Source organism: Oncorhynchus tshawytscha, linkage group LG28 (assembly GCF_018296145.1).
Source record: "Oncorhynchus tshawytscha isolate Ot180627B linkage group LG28, Otsh_v2.0, whole genome shotgun sequence".
Lineage (NCBI taxonomy): Eukaryota > Metazoa > Chordata > Actinopteri > Salmoniformes > Salmonidae > Oncorhynchus > Oncorhynchus tshawytscha.
In genome coordinates this window covers 19,033,271-19,055,879 of record NC_056456.1, presented here as the reverse complement: position 1 = coordinate 19,055,879, position 22,609 = coordinate 19,033,271, and the positions used below count along the sequence as shown (strand labels likewise).

General features: G+C 50.3%; 1 protein-coding gene across 1 annotated transcript in view; it reads right to left on the bottom strand.

The window, feature by feature from the left end:
* Positions 1 to 16,086: 16,086 nt before the first annotated feature.
* Positions 16,087 to 22,609, bottom strand: part of LOC112226859 (apoptosis regulator Bcl-2) — a 61,264-nt gene continuing 54,741 nt past the window's right edge. Inside the window, exon 2 of the mRNA XM_042307806.1 lies at positions 16,087 to 16,869. Coding sequence (XP_042163740.1) covers positions 16,735 to 16,869 — 135 coding nt within the window. The 3' untranslated portion in view covers positions 16,087 to 16,734. The remainder of the gene's footprint in view (positions 16,870 to 22,609) is intronic.

The following is a 22,609-nucleotide window of genomic DNA, read 5'->3' as shown; positions in this document are numbered from 1 at the left end:
CTCTCTTTCCCTCCCACTCCCTCTCTCTCTCTTTCCCTCCCACTCCCTCTCTCTCTCTCCCTTCCCTCCCACTCCCTCTCTCTCTCTTTCCCTCCCACTCCTCTCTCTCTCTTTCCCTCCCTCTCTCTTTCCCTCCCACTCCCTCTCTCTCTCTCTCTTTCCCTCCCACTCTCTCTCTCCCTCTCTCTTTCCCTCCCACTCTCTCTCTCTCCCCTCCCTCTCTCTCTCTCTTTCCCTCCCACTCCCTCTCTCTCCCTCTCCCTCTCTCTCTCTCTTTCCCTCCCACTCTCTCTCTCTCTCTTTCCCTCCCACTCCCTCTCTCTCTCTTTCCCTCCCACTCCCTCTCTCTCTTTCCCTCCCTCCCTCTCTCTCTCTCTCTCCCACTCCCTCTCTCTCTCTCTCCTCCCTCCCTCTCTCTCTCTCTCTCCCTCCCTACCCCTCTCTCTCTCTCTTTCCCTCCCACTCCTCTCTCTCTCCCTCCCTCTCTCTCTCTTTCTCTCCCACTCCCTCTCTCTCTCTCTTTCCCTCCCACTCCCTCTCTCTTTCCCTCCCACTCCCTCTCTCTCTCTTTCCCTCCCACTCCCTCTCTCTCTCTCTTTCCCTCACACTCTCTTTCCCTCCCTCCCTCCCTCTCTCTCTCTTTCCCTCCCACTCCCTCTCTCTCTCTCTCTCTCCCTCCCACCCCCTCTCTCTCTCCTCTTTCCCTCACTCTCTCTCTCTCCCTCCCACTCCCTCTCTCTCTCTTTCCCTCCCACTCCCTCTCTCTCTCCTTTCCCTCCCCTCCCCTCTCTCTCTCTCTCCCTCCCACTCCCTCTCTCTCTCTCTCTTTCCCTCCCACTCTCTCTCTCTCTTTCCCTCCCACTCCCTCTCTCTCTCTTTCCCTCCCACTCCCTCTCTCTCTCTTTCCCTCCCACTCCCTCTCTCTCTCTTTCCCTCCCACTCCCTCTCTCTCTTTCCCTCCCTCCCTCTCCCTCTCTCTCTCTCTTTCCCTCCCACTCCCTCTCTCTCTTTCCCTCCCTCCCTCTCTCTTTCCCTCCCACTCCCTCTCTCTCTCTCTTTCCCTCCCACTCTCTCTCTCTCTTTCCCTCCCACTCCCTCTCTCTCTCTCTCTTTCCCCTCCCACTCCCTCTCTCCTCTCTCTCTTTCCCTCCCACTCTCTCTCTCTCCCTCCCTCCCTCTCTCTCTCTTTCCCTCCCACTCCCTCTCTCTCTCTCTCTCTTTCCCTCCCACTCCCTCTCTCTCTCGCTCTTTCCCTCCCACTCTCTCTCCCTCCCTCTCCCTCTCTCTCTCTTTCCCTCCCCTCCCTCTCTCTCTCTTTCCCTCCCACTCCCTCTCTCTCTCTCTTTCCCCTCCCACTCCCTCTCTCTCTCTCTTTCCCTCCCACTCCCTCTCTCTCTCTCTTTCCCTCCCACTCCCTCTCTCTCTCTCTCTCCCTCTCTCTCTCCCTCCCACTCTCTCTCTCTCTCTCTTTCCCTCCCACTCCCTCTCTCTTTCCCTCCCTCCCTCTCTCTCTCTCTCTTTCCCTCCCACTCCCTCTCTCTCTCTCTCTCTTTCCCCTCACAATCTCTTTCCCTCCCACTCCCTCTCTCTCTCTCTTTCCCTCCCACTCCCTCTCTCTCTCTCTCTTTCCCTCCCACTCCCTCTCTCTCTCTCCCTCCCTCTCTCTCTCTCTCCCTCCCACTCCCTCTCTCTCTTTCCCTCCCACTCCCTCTCTCTCTCTTTCCCTCCCACTCCCTCTCTCTCTCTCTTTCCCTCCCACTCCCTCTCTCTCTCTCTTTCCCTCCCACTCCCTCTCTCTCTCTCTTTCCCTCCCACTCCCTCTCTCTCTCTTTCCCTCCCACTCCCTCTCTCTCTCTTTCCCTCCCACTCTCTCTCTCTCTCTTTCCCTCCCACTCCCTCTCTCTCTCTTTCCCTCCCACTCCTCTCTCTCCCCTTTCCCTCCCTCCCTCTCTCTCTCTCTTTCCCTCCCACTCCCCTCTCTCTCTCTCTTTCCCTCCCACTCCCTCTCTCTTTCCCTCCCACTCCCCTCTCTCCCTCTCCCTTTCCCTCTCTCTTTCTTTCCCTCCCCTCTCTCTCTCTCCCTTTCCCTCCCACTCCCTCTCTCTCTTTCCCTCCCACTCCCTCTCTCTCTCTCTCCCTCCCTCCCTCTCTCTCTCCCTCTCCCCTCTCTCTTTCCCTCCCACTCCCTCTCTCTCTCTCTTTCCCTCCCACTCCTTCTCTCTCTCTTTCCCTCCCACTCCCTCTCTCTCTCTCTTTCCCTCCCACTCTCTCTCTCTCTTTCCCTCCCACTCTCTCTCTCTCTCTTTCCCTCCCACTCCTTCTCTCTCTCTTTCCCTCCCACTCCTCTCTCTCTCTCTTTCCCTCCCACTCCTTCTCTCTCTCTCTTTCCCTCCCACTCCTTCTCTCTCTCTCTCTCCCTCCCTCTCTCTCTCTTTCCTCCCACTCCCTCTCTCTCTTTCCCTCACTCCCTCTCTCTCTTTCCCTCCCACTCCCTCTCTCTCTCTCTTTCCCTCCCACTCTCCCTCTCTCTCTTTCCCTCCTCACTCTCTCTCTCTTTCCCTCCCACTCTCTCTCTCTTTCCCTCCCACTCCCTCTCTCTCTCTTTTCCCTCCCCACTCCCTATCTCTCTCTCTTTCCCTCCCACTCTCTCTTTCCCTCCCTCTCTCTCTCTCTTTCCCTCCCACTCCTTCTCTCTCTCTCTTTCCCTCCCACTCCTCTCTCTCTCTCTCTTTCTCTCCCACTCCTTCTCTCTCTCTCTTTCTCTCCCACTCCCTCTCTCTCTCTCTCTCTCTCCCTCCCACTCCCTCTCTCTCTTTCCCTCCCTCCCACTCCCTCTCTCTCTCTTTCCCTCCCTCCCACTCCCTCCCTCTCTCTTTCCCTCCCACTCCCTCTCCCTCCCACTCCCTCTCTCTCTTCTCACTCCCTCTCTCTCTCTTTCCCTCCCCTCCTTCTCTCTCTCTCTTTCCCTCCCACCCTCCTCTCTCTCTCTTTCCCTCCCACTCCCTCTCTCTCTCTCTTTCCCTCCCACTCCCTCTCTCTCTTTCCCTCCCACTCCTCTCTCTCTTTCCCTCCCACTCTTTCTCTGTCTCTCTTTCCCTCCCACTCCCTCTCTCTCTCTTTCCCTTCCACTCCCTCTGTCTCTCTTTCCCTCCCACTCCCTCTGTCTCTCTTTCCCTCCCACTCCCTCTGTCTCTCTTTCCCTCCCACTCCCTCTCTCTTTCCCTCCCACTCCCTCCTCTCTCTCTCTTTCCCTCCCACTCCCCTCTCTCTCTCTCTCTTTCCCTCCCACTCTCTCTTTTCCCTCCCACTCCCTCTCTCTCCTCCTCCCACTCTCTCTTTCCCTCCCTCCCTCTCTCTCTCTCTCTTTCCCTCCACTCCCTCTCTCTCTCTTTCCCACCCACTCTCTCTCTTTCCTCCACTCTTTCTCTGTCTCTCTTTCCTCCCTCCTTCTCTCTCTTTCCTTCCTCCTCTGTCTCTTTCCATCCCACTCCCCTCTGTCTCTCTTTCCCTCCACTCCCTTCTCTCTCTCTTTCCTTCCACTCCCTCTGTCTCTCTTTCCATCCCACTCCCTCTGTCTCTCTTTCCCTCCCACCCCCTCTCTCTTTCCTCCCACTCCCTCTCTCTCTCTCTTTCCTCCTCCCTCTCTCGCTCTCTTTCCCTCCACTCCCGCTCTCTCTCTTTCTTTCCCTCCACTCCTCTCTCTTACCCTCCCACCCCTCTCTCTTTCCCTCCCTCCCATCCTCTCCTTTCCTCCACTCATCTCTCTCTCTCTTTCCCATCCCACCCCCTCTCTCTCTCTCTTTCCCTCCCACTCCACTCTCTCTCTTTCCCTCCCTCACTCCATCTCTCTCTCTCTCTTTCCATCCCACCCCCTCTCCTCTCTCTCTTTCCCATCCCACTCCCTCTCTCTCTCTCTTTCCCTCCCACTCCCCTCTCTCTCTCTCTTTCCCTCCCACTCCATATCTCTCTCTTTCCCTCCCACTCCATCTCTCTCTCTTTCCCTCCCACTCCATCTCTCTCTCTTTCCCTCCCACTCCATCTCTCTCTCCCTTTCCCTCCCACTCACTCTCTCCCTTTCTCTCCCACTCCCGCTCTCTCTCTTTCCCTCCCACTCCCGCTCTCTCTCTTTCCCTCCCACTCTCTCTCTTTCCCTCCCACTCCCTCTCTCTCTCTCTTTCCCTCCCTCCTCTCTCTCTCTCTTTCCCTCCCACTCCCTCTCTCTCTCTCTTTCCCTCCCACTCCCTCTCTCTCTCTCTTTCCCTCCCACTCTCTCGCTCTCTTTCCTCCCAATCCCCGCTCTATGTCTCTTTCCCTCCCACCCCTCTCTCTCTTTCTTTCCTCCCTCTCTCTCCCTTTCCCTCCCACCCCTCTCTCTCTTTCCCTCCACCCCCTCTCTCTCTCTCTCTTCCCATCCTACCCCCTCTCTCTCTCTTTCCCTCCCTCCCCCTCTCTCCCTTTCCCTCCACCCTCTCTCCCTTACCCTCCCACTCCCGCTCTTTCTCTTTCCCTCCTCCCTCTCTCTCTTTCCCTCCCACCTCTCTCCCTCCCACTCTCTCTCTCTAAAAATCCCTCCAATATCTCTTTCCTCCTCTCTCTTTCCTCCCACTCCCCTCTCTCTCTCTCTTTCCCTCCCACTCCATCTCTCTCTCCCTTTCCCTCCCTCCCCTCTCTCTTTCCCTCCCACTCCCTCTCTCTCTTTCCCTCCCAATCCCTCTCTCTCTCTTTCCTCCCACTCCTATCTCTCTCTTTTCCTCCTCTCTCTCTTTCCCTCCCTCTCTCTCTCTCTTTCCCTCCCACTCCTCTCTCTCTCTCTTTCCCTCCCCTCCTTCTCTCTCTCTCTTTCTCTCCCTCTCCTTCTCTCTCTCTCTTTCTCTCCACTCCTTCTCTCTCTCTCTTTCTCTCCCTCCTCCCTCTCTCTCTTTCCCTCCCTCCTCCCTCTCTCTCTCTTTTCCCTCCCTCCCATCCCTCTCTCTCTTTCCCTCCCTCCCCCTCCCTCCCTCTCTCTCTTTCCCCCTCTCTCTCTTTCCCTCCACTCCTTCTCTCTCTCTTTCCCACCCACTCCTTCTCTGTCTCTCTTTCCCTCCCTCCTTCTCTCTCTCTCTTTCCCTCCCACTCCCTCTCTCTCTCTCCCAATCTCTTTCCCTCCCACTCCCTCTCTCTCTCTTTCCTCCACTCTCCTCTGTCTCTCTTTCCCTCCACTCCTTCTCTCTCTTCTTTCCCTTCCCTCCACTCTGTCTCTCTTTCCCTCCACTCCCTCTTCTCTCTTTCCCTTCCCTCCTCTGTCTCTCTTTCCCTCCCTCCCTCTCTCTTTCCTCCACTCCCCCCACTCTCTCTCTCTTTCCCTCCCACCCCTCTCTTCTCTCTCTTTCCCTCCCTCTCTCTCTTTCCCTCCCACTCCCTCTCTCTCTCTCTTTCCCTCCCTCTCTCTTTCCCTCCCACTCCCCTCTCTTTCCCTCCTCCCTCTCTCTCTCTTTCCCACCCTCTCTCTCTCTTTCCCTCCAATCCTCTTTCTCTGTCTCTCTTTCCTCCCCTCCTTCTCTCTCTCTTTCCCTTCCTCTGTCTCTCTTTCCATCCCACTCCCTCTGTCTCTCTTTCCCTCCCACTCCTTCTCTCTCTCTTTCCCTTCCCACTCCCTCTGTCTCTTTTCCCTCCCTCTGTCTCTTTTCCCTCCCCCCTCTCTCTCTCTTTCCCTCCCACTCCCTCTCTCTCTCTCTTTCCCTCCCCTCCCTCTCTCTCCTCTTTCCCTCCCTCCTCTCTCTTCCCTCCCTCCCCCTCTCCCTCGCTCTTTTTTTCCCTCCCTCTCTCTCTCTCTTCCCCTCCCCTCTCTCTCTCTTTCCTCCCACTCCCTCTCTCTTTCCCTCTCTTTCCTTTCCCTCCTCCATCTCTCTCTTTCCCTCCCTCTCCCTCTCTCTCTCTCTCTTTCCATCCCACCCCTCTCTCTCTCCATCCCTCCCTCATCTCTCTCTTTCCCTCCTCCATCTCTCTCTCTTCCCTCCCTCCCATCTCTCTCTCTTTCCCTCCCTCCTCTTTCTCCCTCTCTCTTTCCCTCCCTCCCTCTCTCTCTCTCTTTCCCTCCCACTCCTCTCTCTCTCTCTCTCTTCTCCCCTCCCACTCCCTCTCTCTCTCTCTTTCCCTCCCATCCCTCTCTCTCTCTCTTTCCCTCCACTCCCTCTCTCTTCTCTTTCCCTCCCTCCCTCTCTCTCTTCTTTCCCTCCCTCCTCTCTCTCTTTCCCTCCCTCTCCCTCTCTCTCTTTCTTTCCCTCCACTCCTCTCTCTCTTTCTTTCCCTCCCCCCTCTCTCTCTCTTTCCCTCCCTCCCTCTCTCTCTCTTTCCCTCCCACTCCCCTCTCTCTCTCTCTCTTTCCCTCCCACCCCTCTCTCTCTCTTTCCCTCCCTCCCTCTCTTTCCCTTTCCCTCCCTCTCTCTCTCTCTTTCCCTCCCTCCCCTCTCTCTCTCTCTTCCTCCCTCCCTCTCCCTCCCTCTCTCTCTTTCCCTCCCTCCCCTCTCTCTCTCTCTTTCCCTCCCTCCCTCTCTCTTTCCCTCCCACTCCCTCTCTTTCCCTCTCTTTCTCTCTCTCTTTCCCTCCTCCATCTCTTTCCTTTCCCTCCACTCCCTCTCTCTCCCTTTCCTCCCACCCCCTCTCTCTCTCTTTTCCCTCCACCCCCTCTCTCTCTCTTTCCCTCCACCTCCTCTTTCCCTCTCTCTCTCTTTCCCTCCCTCCCTCTCTCTCTCTCTTTCCCTCCACTCCTCTCTCTCTCTCTTTCCCTCCCCCCCTCCCTCTCTCTCTCTTTCCCTCCACTCCCTCTCTCTCTCTTTCCCTCCCTCTCTCTCTCTCTTTCCCTCCCTCCCTCTCTCGCTCTCTTTCCCTCCCACTCCCTCTCTCTTTCTTTCCTCCTCCTCTCTCCCTCTTTCCCTCCCACCCCCTCTCTCTCTCTTTCCCTCCCACCCCCTCTCTCTCTCTCTCTTTCCCTCCCTCCCACCCCCCCTCTCTCTCTCTTTCCCTCCCTCCATCTCTCTCTCTCTTTCCCTCCCACCCCCTCTCTCCTTCCTCCCCTCCCTCTCTCTCCTCCCTCTCCCTCTCCCTTTCCCTCCTCCCTCTCTCTTTCCCTCCACTCCCTCTCTCTCTCTTTCCCTCTCCCTCTCTCTTTCCCTCCACTCCCTCTCTTTCCCTCCACTCCCCCTCTCTCTCTTTTCCATCCCATCTCTCTCTCTTTCCCTCCCTCCCTCTCTCTCTCTTTTCCCTCCCTCCCTCTCTCTCTCTCTTTCCCACTCCCTCTCTCTCTCTTTCCCTCCCCCTCTCTCTTTCCCTCCCACTCCCTCTCTCTCTCTTTCCCTCCCTCCCTCTCTCTCTTTCCCTCCCACTCCCTCTCTCTCTCTCTTTCCCTCCCTCTCTCTCTCTCTTTCCCTCCCACTCTCTCTCTTTCCCTCCCTCTCTCTCTTTCCCTCCCTCTCTCTCTCTCTCTTTCCCTCCACTCCCTCTCTCTCTCTCTCTTTCCCTCCCCCTCCATCTCTCTTCCCTCCCCTCCCTCTCTCTTTCCCTCCCACTCCCCTCTCCTCTCTTTCCCTCCCCTCCCTCTCTCTCTCTCTTTCCCTCCCCCAAAATCTCTCCCTCTCTTTCCCTCCCACCCTCTCTCTCTCTCTTTCCCTCTCTCCCCTCCCCTCTCTTCCCCTCCCACTCCCCTCTCTCTCTCTCTTTCCCTCCCACTCCCTCTCTCTCTCTTTCCCTCCCTCCCTCTCTCTCTCTCTTTCCCTCCCACTCCCTCTCTTACCCTCCCTCCCTCTCTCCCACTCCCACCCTCTCTCTCTCTTTCCCTCCCACCCCTCTCTCTCTCTCTTTCCATCCCACCCCCCCTCTCTCTCTTTCCCTCCCACTCCATCTCTCTCTCTCTTTCCCTCCACTCCCTCTCTCTCTCTCTTTCCCACCCACTCCCTCCCTCTCTCTTTCCCTCCCTCCCTCTCTCCCCCACTCCCTCTCTCCCTCCCTTTCTCTCTCTCTTTCCCTCTTTCCCTCCCACTCTCTCTCTTTCCCTCCCACTCCCTCTCTCTCTCTCTTTCCCTCCCACTCCCTCTCTCTCTCTCTTTCCCTCCCACTCCCTCTCTCTCTTTCCTCCACTCTCTCTCTTTTTCCCTCCCACTCTCTCTCTCTTCCTCCCTCCCTCTCTCTCTCTTTCCCTCCCACTCTCTCTCTCTCTTTCCCTCCCACTCCCTCTCTCCCTTTCTCTCCCACTCCCGCTCTCTCTCTTTCCCTCCCACTCCCTCTCTCTTTCCCTCCCACTCCCCTCTCTCTCTCTTTCCTCCAACTCTCTCTCTTTCCCTCCAACTCTCTCTCTCTTTCCCTCCTCCCTCCCTCTCTCTCTCTTTCCCTCCCACTCCCTCTCTCTCTCTCTTTCCCTCCCTCCCATCCCTCTCTCTCTCTCTTTCCTCCCACTCCCTCTCTCTCTCTCTTTCCCTCCCTCACTCCCCTCTCGCTCTCTTTCCCTCCCTCCCTTTCTCTGTCTCTCTTTCCCTCCCATCCCTCTCTCTTACCCTCCCACCCCCCTCTCTCTCTCTTTCCCTCCCCACCCCTCTCTCTCTCTTTCCCTCCCACCCCCCTCTCTCTCTCTCTTTCCATCCCACCCCCTCTCTCTCTCTTTCCCTCCCCTCCTTCTCTCTCTCCCTTTCCTCCCACTCACTCTCTCCCTTTCTCTCCCCTCCCGCTCTCTCTCTTTCCCTCCACTCCCCTCTCTCTCTTTCCTCCCATCCTCTCTCTCTCTCTTTCCCTCCCCCTCTCTCTTTCCCTCCCACTCCTCTCTCTCTCTCTTTCCCTCCCACTCCTCTCTTTCCCTCCCACTCCCTCTCTTTCCCTCCCCTCCCCCCCCTCTCTCTCTCTTTCCCTCCCACTCCCTCTCTCTCTCTCTTTCCCTCCCACTCCCTCTCTCTCTCTCTTTCCCTCCCTCCCTCTCTCTCTCTTTCCCTCCACTCCCGCTCTCTCTCCCTTTCCCACTCCCTCTCTCTCTCTCTTTCCCTCCACTCCCTCTCTCTCTCTTTCCCTCCCACTCTCTCTCTTTCCCTCCCCACTCTCTCTCTTTCCCTCCCACTCTCTCTCTTTCCCTCCCTCTCCCTCTCTCTCTTTTCCCTCCCTCTCTCTCTCTTTCCCTCCCTCTCTCTCTTTCCCTCCCACTCTCTCTTTCCTCCACTCCCTCTCTCTCTCTCTTTCCCTCCTCCATCTCTCTCTCTCTTCCCTCCCACTCCCTCTCTTTCCCTCCCACTCCCTCTCTCTCTCTTTTCCCTCCCACTCCTCTCTGCTCTCTTTCCCTCCCACTCCTCTCTCTCTCTCTCTCACACCCACCCTCTCTCCCTCTCTTTCCCTCCCACTCCCGCTCTCTTTCCCTCCCTCTCCCTCTCTCTCTCTCTTTCCTCCCACTCTCTCTCTTTCCCTCCCACTCTCTCTCTTTCCCTCCCACTCCCTCTCTCTCTCTCTCTTTCCCTCCCCCACTCCCTCTCTCTCTCTCTTTCCCTCCTCCCTCTCCTCTCTCTTTCCTCCCACTCCCTCTCTTACCCTCCCACCCTCTCTCTCTCTCCCTCCCACCCTCTCTCTCTCTTTCCCTCCCACCCCCTCTCTCTCTCTCTCTTTCCATCCCACCCCCTCTCTCTCTCTTTCCCTCCCACTCCATCTCTCTCTCTTTTCCCTCCCACTCCCTCTCTCTCTCTCTTTCACACCCACTCCTCTCTCTCTTTTCCTCCCTCCCACTCCCTCTCTTTTCCCTCCCACTCCCTCTCTCCCTCTCTCTTTCCCTCCCACTCCCTCTCCCCACTCCCTCTCTCCCTCTCTTTCCCTCCCACTCCCTCTCTCCCTCTCTCTTTCCCTCCCACTCTCTCTCTCTTTCCCTCCCACTCCATCTTTCCCTCTCTCTTTCCCTCCCTCCCTCTCTCTCTCTTTCCCTCCCACTCCCCCTCTCTCTCTTTTCCCTCCCACTTTCCATCTTTCCCTCTCTTTCCCCTCTCTTTCCCTCCACTCCCACTCTCTCTCTCTTTCCCTCCCACTCCATCTTTCCCTCTCTTTTCCCTCTCTCTCTCTCTCTTTCCCTCCCACTCCCACTCTCTCTCTTTTCCCTCCCACTCCATCTTTCCCTCTCTCTTTCCCTTCCCTCTCTCTCTCTTTCCCTCCCACTCCCCCTCTCTCTCTCTTTCCCTCCCACTCCATCTTTCCCTCTCTCTCTCTCTTTCCCTCCCACTCCCACTCTCTCTCTCTTTCCCTCCCTCCCTCCCTCCCCACTCCCTCTCTCTTTCCCTCCCACCCTCTCTCCCTCTCTCCCACTCCCTCTCTCCCTCTCTTTCCCTCCCACTCCCTCTCTCCCTCTCTCTTTCCCTCCCACTCTCTCTCTTTCCCTCCCACTCCCACTCTCTCTCTTTCCCTCCCTCCCACTCTCTCTCTCTTTCCCTCCCACTCCATCTTTCCCTCCCACTCTTTCCCTCTCTCTCTCCCACTCTCTTTCCCTCCCTCCCCTCTCTCTCTCTCTCTTTCCCTCCCACTCCCTCTCTCTCTCTCTCTTTCCCTCCCACTCCCCCTCTCTCGATTGATATATGTAGTAGTGCACAGACATGGTGGATGAGTTGTGTCATGTTGGCTGGACGTTAAAAACCCAGCAGCGTTGCAGTTCTTGACACACTCAAACCAGTGCGTCTGGCACCTACTACCATACAACGTTCAAAGGCACTTAAATATTTTGTCTTGCCCATTCACCCTCTGAATGGCACACATACACAATCCAGGTCTCAATTGTCTCAAGGCTTAAAAATCCTTATTTAACCTGTCTCCTCCCCTCCATCTACACTGATTGAAGTGGATTTAACAGGGGACATCAATAAGGGATCATAGCTTTCACCTGGATTCACCTCAGTTGACCTTTGTATTTTACTCCAACTCCTTTGTATTTTACTCCACACAGATACTCCAACACACCTACAAACACTCTATCATTAACTCACACACATAATCTGCACATACATTTATACTGACTCTACAAACACCCACTCACATACAATCATCATATACGCTGCTGCTACTCTGTTTATCATGTATCCTGTGGCCTAGTCACCTTAACCCTATACATATCTACCTCTATCGATACAGTATCCTTACACATTGTAAATATGGTATAGGAACTGACCCTTGTACATAGTATGCTTATTTACTTTGTGTTCTTGTTTTTACATCTTGAATGTTTTTATCCTACCTTGTTATTTGTAGTATTCCATTGTTATTGATTACAGCATTGTTGGGTTAGAGCTGGCAAGAAAGGCATTTCACTGCACTTGTGCATTGGACATTAAAACTTGAAACTTGGTCAGTCATGGAAAGAGCAGGTGTCCCTAATGTTTTATACACTCAGTGTGCTGTATGTCTATCACAAGCCAAAACAATACCCGACCACATGCAGAAAACACACATCTCAGACTGCAGGAAATATGTGGTTTATTGGGAACAACATGATCCCAGCTAGCTTATTGTGAATACATACTTAGCAGTAAACAATGGTAACGCATTTCCTTTCACCTTTTTAAGTGCCACAGGCTGAGGATTCTATTTACAATGCTACAACCATGGTGTCATGTAGGCTACAATCATTTAAACAGCATTACAGTAGGGGATCTGAGAAAACCATCACACATCTTTCAATTATGAACAGGTTAATGACTAATTATCTAAAAGGTCTGGACAAGACTACAGTACTGAAAACAATGTTTTTATATGTGTCTATGTGCATATCCATTGAGGGTTTATCACGAGTAGGGGGGGGGGATTCACAACTAATGTTATTATAGAAAAATAATAGTGCCCGTGGTTAAGATGATATAATCTAGCAGGTAAAAAGCACAAGATGTGGAGACTGTTTTCTGCCACTACATACACTTGAGAAGGAATTCATAACTATGTTAACAATCACCATACATACATATCATTAAAGCACGGGTGACCATATATACAGTTGGGTGCCACAGTATCTACTGAAACATTATGAACAACACCAAGCAGGCTAATATTTACTGTGCCCCAAATGATATCCTATTTCCTACATGGGGCACTACTATTTACTGGAGCCCCACAGGCCCGAGTCAAAAGTAATGCACTATAAAGGGGATAGGCTGCCGTTTGGGACACATCTTTACAACAACCCTTCCACAGAAATCCTGCAAAATCTGACTCTGACACTCTTTCAAAGGAGTGAAAGTGAATTGGCCTGTGTTTATCTCTTCATGCTACATCTTCACATCCTATTAACACAATGTTACTTACAGGTTCACTTTGGTTTACAGCTTTCTATAACGATACTGTATCTGTGTGGCAGTTTGAAGCTGTGAGTTAAGTTAAATCAGGACTATACAGTATAGCAGCGATAAGCCAAAATTAACACGTCTTACACAGAAAGTCACTATTCAATGTTACGTTCGATACAATAGCAGCCCCAAATAGTGTATTGTTCCATTAATAAAACTAAAGATACCATTTCTCTAGACACTTGAGTGTCTCCATGATCTTAACTTGTTGTCCCATCTATGATTTAAATATCTGTGTTCTGGTACCTCTCAATAAATACAAATCAGAAGTTGGTATATGTATCATTTGTCCTATTCTGATATACAGTAGATATGGGTATACATAGTGAATATTCATTCTGGGAAAACTTCAGATTCATTTTTTTTTTTTTGCATTGATGTAAGAAGACATTAAAGAAGAATGAGATTAGTTTTTGATTTTTTGTTTAAAAAAAAGTGACAGTCTACACATGACAGTCTACACATGACAGTCTACACATGACAGTCTACACGGAATTTAGATGGTTCAACAACATGCTCTTTACACTTATCTACATAAACATACGGTGTGTGTGTGTGTGTGTGTGTGTGTGAAAGAGAGAGCAAGAGAGTACATATGGATAGTAAGGGCTATATTCAATCCAGATCTCCAGAGTTCAGCGCGAAAGCCCAACTGAAATGTAAAGGTAATGTTCTCTCGTTGGAGGAGACTGCATTCACGGTAAACACTGTATATGTCGGCTCAATCAGAAATGACCTTCACGTTTCTGCCACGCCATCTGTAGCGCTTCAGCGGCACGGTTTGAGTAGAACCCTAAGCTTTTCCGAAACGCTAGACAAACACATAAAACATTGTTGGAAATGATTGTTTACTCTGAAGAGATGTTGCTCTCTGTGCCAGCCGGTGCCAACCTCGCAAAGGGTGCTCAAATATCTCAGTTTACTGGGAATACAATGGACACCACTTCACTCCAACACAGTACAGAGTCCAACAGGGATTCTTCTTGCCGTGAGAGTTTGATACGGTTCGAGATACTGTGAGAGGTGCACACTGGGATTTACTGTGTCTCCAACATGGTCGTCCTAAATGTGGAATCAACCATTAACGTGGCCTGTGGGGAGGGTCTCTTTGTCCCCTAGCTAAGAGCCCAGCAACAGTAGCAGCTGGAGGACACATGTTCTAGGAGAATTGGCGGTTTGGTTCAGTCCCCTTACAGCAGTGGCTTGGCTTGGGTGAGGCCATGAGTTCTGGTCAGACATACTGTACAGGCAAGAGGGGGAGAGAGAAACCAAGAGAGATAGAGAGAAATATAAAGAGTACTACAATGAGAGGCAGTCAGAGACATCCAAAATGCTGATACAGTGAGTGAGGCCAAACTGATCCATGCCTTTCTGGGAGTGTCAGTTCTTCCTGCAGATGAGAGGGAGGCTCACTGTCCCTCTTATGTTTGTCCCCAAGCATTGTATGTTCCTAAAACTCCTTGTTCTCTTTCTCTGTACCCACATTGACTTTCTCTCTTCTCTTGCTCCCTCTTTTTTATTTCTCACACGTTCTCTTTCTTTCTCTCTATTTACCTCTCTCCCTCTATCCCTCTCGGATCTCGACTAAGCCAGAAACCCAGCTAGGTGGGATAATATTTTTTCACTTTCTGTCAGTAACATCTGATTATTATTATTATCTGACCATGCTGGTCATCTATGAACATTTGAACATCTTGGCCATGTTCTGTTATAATCTCCACCCGGCACAGCCAGAAGAGGACTGGCCACCCCTCATAGCCTGGGTCCTCTCTAGGTTTCTTCCTAGGTTTCTGCCTTTCTAGGGAGTTTATCTCAGCCACCGTGCTTCTACATCTGCATTGCTTGCTGTTTGGGGTTTTAGGCTGGGTTTCTGTAGAGCACTTTGTGACATCGGCTGATGTAAAAAGGGCTTTATAAATACATTTGATTGATTGATTTGATTGATAAAACAGAGGTTTGGCTGCCAAAAGCTCTAACTAACCTGCTTTTCACTCCTTCAATGCCTCCCTCTATCCTCTCTACAATGCCTCCCTCTATCCTCTCTACAATGCCTCCCTCTATCCTCTCTACAATGCCTCCCTCTATCCTCTCTACAATGCCTCCCTCTATCCTCTCTTCAATGCCTCCCTCTATCCTCTCTACAATGTCTCCCTCTATCCTCTCTACAATGCCTCCCTCTATCCTCTCCACAATGCCTCCCTCTATCCTCTCTACAATGCCTCCCTCTATCCTCTCTACAATGCCTCCCTCTATCCTCTCTACAATGCCTCCCTCTATCCTCTCTACAATGCCTCCCTCTATCCTCTCTACAATGCCTCCCTCTATCCTCTCTTCAATGCCTCCCTCTATCCTCTCTTCAATGCCTCCCTCTATCCTCTCTACCATGCCTCCCTCTATCCTCTCTTCAATGCCTCCCTCTATCCTCTCTTCAATGCCTCCCTCTATCCTCTCTACCATGCCTCCCTCTATCCTCTCTACAATGCCTCCCTCTATCCTCTCTACCATGCCTCCCTCTATCCTCTCTACAATGCCTCCCTCTATCCTCTCTACAATGCCTCCCTCTATCCTCTCTACAATGCCTCCCTCTATCCTCTCTACAATGCCTCCCTCTATCCTCTCTACCATGCCTCCCTCTATCCTCTCTACCATGCCTCCCTCTATCCTCTCTACCATGCCTCCCTCTATCCTCTCTACCATGCCTCCCTCTATCCTCTCTACAATGCCTCCCTCTATCCTCTCTACCATGCCTCCCTCTATCCTCTCTACAATGCCTCCCTCTATCCTCTCTACAATGCCTCCCTCTATCCTCTCTTCAATGCCTCCCTCTATCCTCTCTTCAATGCCTCCTCTATCCTCTCTACAATGCCTCCCTCTATCCTCTCTACAATGCCTCCCTCTATCCTCTCTACAATGCCTCCCTCTATCCTCTCTACAATGCCTCCCTCTATCCTCTCTACAATGCCTCCCTCTATCCTCTCTACAATGCCTCCCTCTATCCTCTCTACCATGCCTCCCTCTATCCTCTCTACAATGCCTCCCTCTCCTCTCCATGCCTCCCTCTATCCTCTCTACAATGCCTCCCTCTATCCTCTCTACAATGCCTCCCTCTATCCTCTCTACAATGCCTCCCTCTATCCTCTCTTATTACATTTCATATGGGTCAAATGCAAAGAAAGAGGCTCCACTGCACAGTCCAACAGCTCTCTTTCAGATCTCTGCAGGGCAAGCTGCATCTGTGACACCTAGATGGCGTTCTGATGAGACCTTGTATCTATACATATATTTATAACGATGCTGTGTGTTCAGAGTCGAGTGATGCTCCTGGTATATTGCACTATAGAAGCGGTGGGTGGACAGACACACCGTTCTGGTTAGTGGCGAACTCCTTCCATTATACATTCAGAGCTGCTGTTGTGTGGAGGAAGTCCTTTGAAGGTGGGTTGAAGGGGGCACACAGTTCAAAAGAGCTCCTCGCCCTAACAACCGGGGTCGGGGCCATCACCTTGGTGCAAGCGGATGAATCATCAATGTCCTTGCACTCCTATTAGTAAATCAATCAAGGGAGGCTTCAGGTGCAATATCTGCTTTCTTTTGCCACACCGACACATGCTACACAAATCTACACGAGCACACAAAGGTTTCATGCTACAACTAGTACTGAAGCAGGCCGAACAAAAAGGACACATGCCAACCCGTCCCTCCTCTCCTCTCTTCTCAAGCCCTCAGTTGTCTCTCCAAACATTCTGTGATTACAGTTAAACGGCACGGCTTTCATGACATGTTTTCTTCTCTGTGGGCAGTGACTGTTTCATGACATGTTTTCTTCTCTGTGGGCAGTGACTGTTTCATGACATGTTTTCTTCTCTGTGGGCAGTGACTGTTTCATGACATGTTTTCTTCTCTGTGGGCAGTGACTGTTTCATTACATGTTTTCTTCTCTGTGGGCAGTGACTGTTTCATGACATGTTTTCTTCTCTGTGGGCAGTGACTGTTTCATGACATGTTTTCTTCTCTGTGGGCAGTGACTGTTTCATGACATGTTTTCTTCTCTGTGGGCAGTGACTGTTTCATGACATGTTTTCTTCTCTGTGGGCAGTGACTGTTTCATGACATGTTTTCTTCTCTGTGGGCAGTGACTGTTTCATTACATGTTTTCTTCTCTGTGGGCAGTGACTCTGTTTCCTGCTGTTGTTTGATTTGGGCCTTTGTTTTATGAAGTGAGGGTTAAGAAAGAGGGAGTTTTTTCGAGAACAGGGAGAGAAAGGGAGAGAGAGAGAGAGAGAGAGAGAGAGAGGCTTTGAAGACATGCAGGTTGGGGATTCGGGATCGTCTCGGAGGGGGCAGGGCTGCCTTTGAAAAGAGAAAGTAGCAAGAGGGAGGGAGGACAAAAAGAGAGGGAGAGAAAAGGAGAACTCCTTCACTTCTGTGTAAGGTAAGCTCCGATGGTAAGGCTTGCGGCCCCCAGTGCAGCCAGGCCGAAGACGGTCTTGATGGACGGCCACGAACAGAACACCGAGTCCCTCTGTCTGTCATAGAGCTCAACAAAAGCCTCCTGAGAGAGAGAGACAGAGAGAGAGACAGAGTTAATACAAGCTGTGTGTGTGTGTGTGTGTGTGTGTGTGTGTGTGTGTGTGTGTGTGTGTGTGTGTGTGTGTGTGTGTGTGTGTGTGTATTCTTGTGTTCAAAGCTAGCTGGGGGTCTCCTTTGGAAGGGCCTGCATATCTCAAACCCCCTTGGATGCCATCCAACTCCAGTGTTATTACATGCAGGAAGCCAGATCCATTTCAAACCAGCTCCCCTCACACCCGTAACACCCCTCATGCTCACCCCCGGCAAAACTCTGAGGGCCCCTCATAAACACAACACACACACACGAATGAACGCACACACACACCCTAGAGTACTCATGGACACAACCCAAGACAAACACTCCACATGAAAACATACACTGCGTCCTATTGATGTCTTGATGCAAGCTACAGTATACTGTACATGGTCAGTCATTAATGGAAAACACTGCATAACAGCTGTGATGTTCCGTAGATGCTTCATGGTCCTACAACAGCCTGTTACTGGTGCAACTGCTTCTTCATAATCTCAATGAATACAGCCTGTTAAAATAAACGATCCCATATGTCCGTATCGTGTACAGTAGGATATTCACCCTGGCTTAATGTATTTATGGCCCATGTGCTGTATGAGGAAATCAATACCATTTAGAAGCCTTCAGGCCCTGATAGTGAGAACAGCTAGATGGGAAGTTAGAGTATAGAGATCCCCCTTGAAGACCCCATAAATGGTTGGTGTTGATGAACCTGTATCAAACTGGTCAACCCAAGAAGGAGTGCACCATTGGATATAGGAGGGGTCTGAGGGTTGGGGGGTGCAGTACACATGATATTGTAGTGTTTTCTTCAGAGCTGAAGGGGGGCCATGTTGTTTATGCCCCTGCCCTATATTAAGTCCCTAAACCTAGACCGGCAATACATTGTCGTTACAGCAGTAGCACTAACCCTAGACTGCTTTAACATTGATAATCATATAAACAATTCATTTGAGATACAGTGGATTATAGGTACAAAACGCACACCCTTCACCTCAATAGTGGAGCACTACTGTAGCATGGCAGATAACACTTGAATTCACCCATAATCAGGTTAACTTCAATTCTACATTATTAGTCCCCTGAGGGCCAAATTCTTTTCAGTCTGTCTTGATTAGATCAAGGCTCCATTTACCTACACACATCATGTTATTTACTATTTGTAGAGCAAGACAAATATATGTTTGTTTCAAAATTGCCCTTGATCAAATAGAAAGATAAACTGGGCCATCTTCTATGAATAGTGTCACACTGTTAGAGAGTGTAAGAGAATATTTCCAGCAAACCAAGCCTCACAGGATGACTAAAAAAGGCAGTCTATTTCAAATGGCTACGGAAGACAAAAGTATTTCCTGACTCCCTCTTCTCTCCCCCTTTCCTTTCCTGTCACATTCCTGAGGCCAGGGGCCATTGAGAGTCAGGATCAGATCAGCAGTTTCTTCACTTTAGGTGCTCTGTTATCAAAACACACAACCGTTCCTAGTCAGACACTATTCACTAAACCAACAGACATTTCTCCTGTTGTTGCCATTGTTTGTTTCTTTGTTGTTGCTGAAATTAGCACAGAATGAAAAAGGAGCTAATTGAAAAGGCCCCTACCCTCATTGATCAAATCAAATCAAAGTTTATTTGTCAAGTTCTCCGAACACAACAGGTGTAGTAGACCTTACAGTGAAATGCTTACTTACAGGCTCTAACCAACAGTGCAAATTTGAGGTTTAAAAAAAAGGATATTAGGTGAACAAGAGATTAGGTGAACAAGAGATTAGGTGAACAAGAGTAAAGAAATAAAAACAACAGTAAAAAAAGAGAGAAAAATAACAGTAGCGAGACTATAACAGTAGCGAGACTATAACAGTAGCGAGGCTACAACAGTAGCGAGGCTATAACAGTAGCGAGACTATAACAGTAGCGAGACTATAACAGTAGCGAGGCTACAACAGTAGCGAGACTATAAGAGTAGCGAGGCTATAACAGTAGCGAGACTACAACAGTAGCGAGACTACAACAGTAGAGAGACTACAACAGTAGCGAGACTACAACAGTAGCGAGGCTATAACAGTAGCGAGACTACAACAGTAGAGAGACTACAACAGTAGAGAGACTACAACAGTAGCGAGACTACAACAGTAGAGAGACTACAACAGTAGAGAGACTATAACAGTAGCGAGACTACAACAGTAGAGACTACAACAGTAGCGAGACTACAACAGTAGCGAGACTACAACAGTAGAGAGACTACAACAGTAGCGAGACTACAACAGTAGCGAGACTACAACAGTAGAGAGACTACAACAGTAGAGAGACTATAACAGTAGCGAGACTACAACAGTAGCGAGACTACAACAGTAGAGAGACTACAACAGTAGCGAGACTACAACAGTAGCGAGACTACAACAGTAGAGAGACTACAACAGTAGCGAGACTACAACAGTAGCGAGGCTACAACAGTAGCGAGACTACAACAGTAGCGAGACTACAACAGTAGCGAGACTACAACAGTAGCGAGACTACAACAGTAGCGAGACTATAACAGTAGCGAGACTATAACAGTAGCGAGACTACAACAGTAGCGAGACTACAACAGTAGCGAGACTACAACAGTAGAGAGGCTATAACAGTAGCGAGGCTATAACAGTAGCGAGACTATAACAGTAGCGAGACTACAACAGTAGCGAGACTATAACAGTAGCGAGACTACAACAGTAGCGAGACTACAACAGTAGCGAGGCTAAATACAGGCACCGGTCAGTCAAGGTGATTGAGGTAACTCCCTCTGATTTAGCTCGTCTGGTAGGCTCATGTCACTGGGCAGCTCGTGGCTGTGCTTCCCTTGTAGTCTGTAATAGTTTGCCAGCCCTGCCACATCTGACAAGCGTCGGAGTCGGTGGAGTACGATTCAATCTTAGCCCTGTATTGGCGCTTTGCCTGTTTGATGGTTCGTCGCAGGGCATAGCAGGATTTTTCCCGCACCTTGAAAGTGGCAGCTCTACCCTTTAGCTCAGTGCGAATGTTGCCTGTAATCCATGATTTCTGGTTGGGGTATGTACTTACGGTCACTGTGGGGACGACATCCTCGGTGCACTTATTGATAAAGCCAGTGACTTATGTGGTGTACTCCTCAATGCCATCGGAGGAATCCCTGAACATATTCCAGTCTGTGCTAGCAAAACAGTCCTGTAGTTTAGCATCTGCTTCATCTGACCACTTTTTTATAGACCGAGTCACTGGTGCTTCCTGCTTTAATTTTTGATATAGAATTGTGGTCAGATTTACCAAATGGAGGGCGAGGGAGAGCTTTGTACGCATCTCTGTGTGTGGAGTACATGTGATCTAGAATTGTTTTCCCTCTGGTTGCACATTTAACATGTTGATAGAAATTTGGTAGAACTGATTTAAGTTTCCCTGCATTAAAGTCTCCGGCCACTAGGAGCACCACCTCTGGGTGAGCGGTTTCCTGTTTGCCTATTTCCTTATACAGATGACTGAGTGCAGTCTTAGTGCCAGCATCCGTCTGTGGTGGTAAATAAACAGATACAAAAAGTATGAAAACTCTCTTGGCAAATAGTGTGGTCTGCAGTTTATCATAAGATGCTCTACTTCAGGCGAGCAAAACCTAGAGACTTCCTATGATTTCGTGCACCAGCTGTTGTTTACAAATATGCACAGACCAGCGCCCGCAAAACTGCTGCCGCTTTATACCCTTCACCCACCAACACACACACCCTTCCATCCTTCTCAGCACAGGTGTGATTTAGTGTACGGGTGCCTCAGTCGGACCTCCTACTGTGAGGACTGTAGTACAGCTCCTCTGCTAAAAACATTGGCTGCCTGTTGCCCTTCTTTTCCCACCACAGGAAAAACTGTTTGCTGCGACAACACAGACTGGTTGCCACCGGTTGCCACTACTAGCCGTTGCATGATACCTTCCTGACCATGGCATGATAATATTATGGATAGCTAGACAAACTTGCAAAAAGGAAATGTGCATCTATAGCAGCAATAAATGATATAACATGTGGGGTTCCGAACAATGGATAATTCAAATGCAACAACTGACTAGACACTCCGTTTAGAAAACCCCAGAATGGTACTTTGTGTAATAACCTGAGACAGGGAGCACCAGGGGTTGATGGGTAATGGAGTTGATGGGTCAGTCAGGTGGACATCATGAGACTGTGGCGTGGTACATCATGCTCTAATTCTCTCGGTCAGCTCCCAGACACCAGTTAGTTTCTCACCATTACAGACAACATGTGACTACTGTTGAAAAACATCAACTAGAGGTCTCTCTCTCTCTCTCTCTCTCTCTCTCTCTCTCTCTCTCTCTCTCTCTCTCTCTCTCTCTCTCTCTCTCTCTCTCTCTCTCTCTCTCTCTCTCTCTCTCTCTCTCTCTCTCTCTCTCTCTCTCTCTCTCTCTCTCTCTCTCTCTCTCTCTCTCTCTCTCTCTCTCTCTCTCTCTCTCTGTGCAAGGTCAGAGGAGACAGGGAAACACTCAGATAGTGAAATATCATTCTCCTATCCATGCAAGAACAAAAACATGACAAGTAGTTTGCCCTTCACCAAGACCATCTGCTAGCTTAAGGAGGTGAGGGACTGGGGAATCAGTCCAATGTTACATACAGTCTTTCAGAGCTGAAGTTCACCTAGAGTGCTTTGTTGATCAACACACACGGGTGCCAAGAATCAAACAAAAATCCGGCCCAACCTTCTATCAGGCCCAGTAAATCTTTTTTTGCTTTATATTTATGACAACATTCACAGTGTCACGTAACAAATCCCTTGGAGACCCACAGCAGCACTCTCTGGGAAAAAGCAGAGAAACAAAATGAGGGGAAGAGAGGATCACTGGCTGCCACAGGCATGGGCGGCACCATGTAGCCACAGTGTCATGGTTACCCCTGTAGCATGCCACATCTCCTGATGCTACAATATAAGCTTGACGACCTGAGATTGACTTTTCCCACCAGCAGGGCTGTCTTTTCTTGACCTCTGATTTGCTTTTCTCATGATACAGAGCTTCAGCATTGTCTCTTAGAGAATGTCCCTCTAGACTGAATTTAACTCTACTCTCCCCAAGAGGGGAACAGGAAACTTCAAAATTCCACTCCAGTCCTGGGTATCCTGGGCTTCTCCTGTTCGTTATTGTGAATGGATAATTTGCCTACACTTGCCTTGTGTGTGGGAGGTAAGGAGTAGCCTTGTATGCTTGGCTGGCCTCTAGTCTCCACCCTCTCAGACAGACAGTTGATTAAAACACCACCAGGCAGCAAGGCCTTTGCCAAAACAGATAAATTATTAGGCAAGTTATCTCTGTTGTTTGGCTCACTGGCTAATTATGGCCAGCTTGGGAGTTCTCCTCTCCTCATTACGACCACAGAAAAGGAGGGATGAGAGAAGGCGGGATAAGAGGAGGAGGGATGAGAGGAGGAGGAGGAATGTGGGTTAAGGGTCAGACATTAATTAAAGTGCCTATGTATTGTGGCTTCAGAGCAGCAGCCGCTAAACCAAGCGTGTCCCAATGCTGTGGGTCTACACCACCACACCATAAACATACTGCTTAGTACACTGCAGACACACTCAGACACACTACACCTCTCAGCTCTTACAGTGTCTTCTCTATGGAGGATCTGGCTGTTTACCCCCAAAGCTAATTAATCTAAGACAAAACTCTTACTAAAAGAAGGGG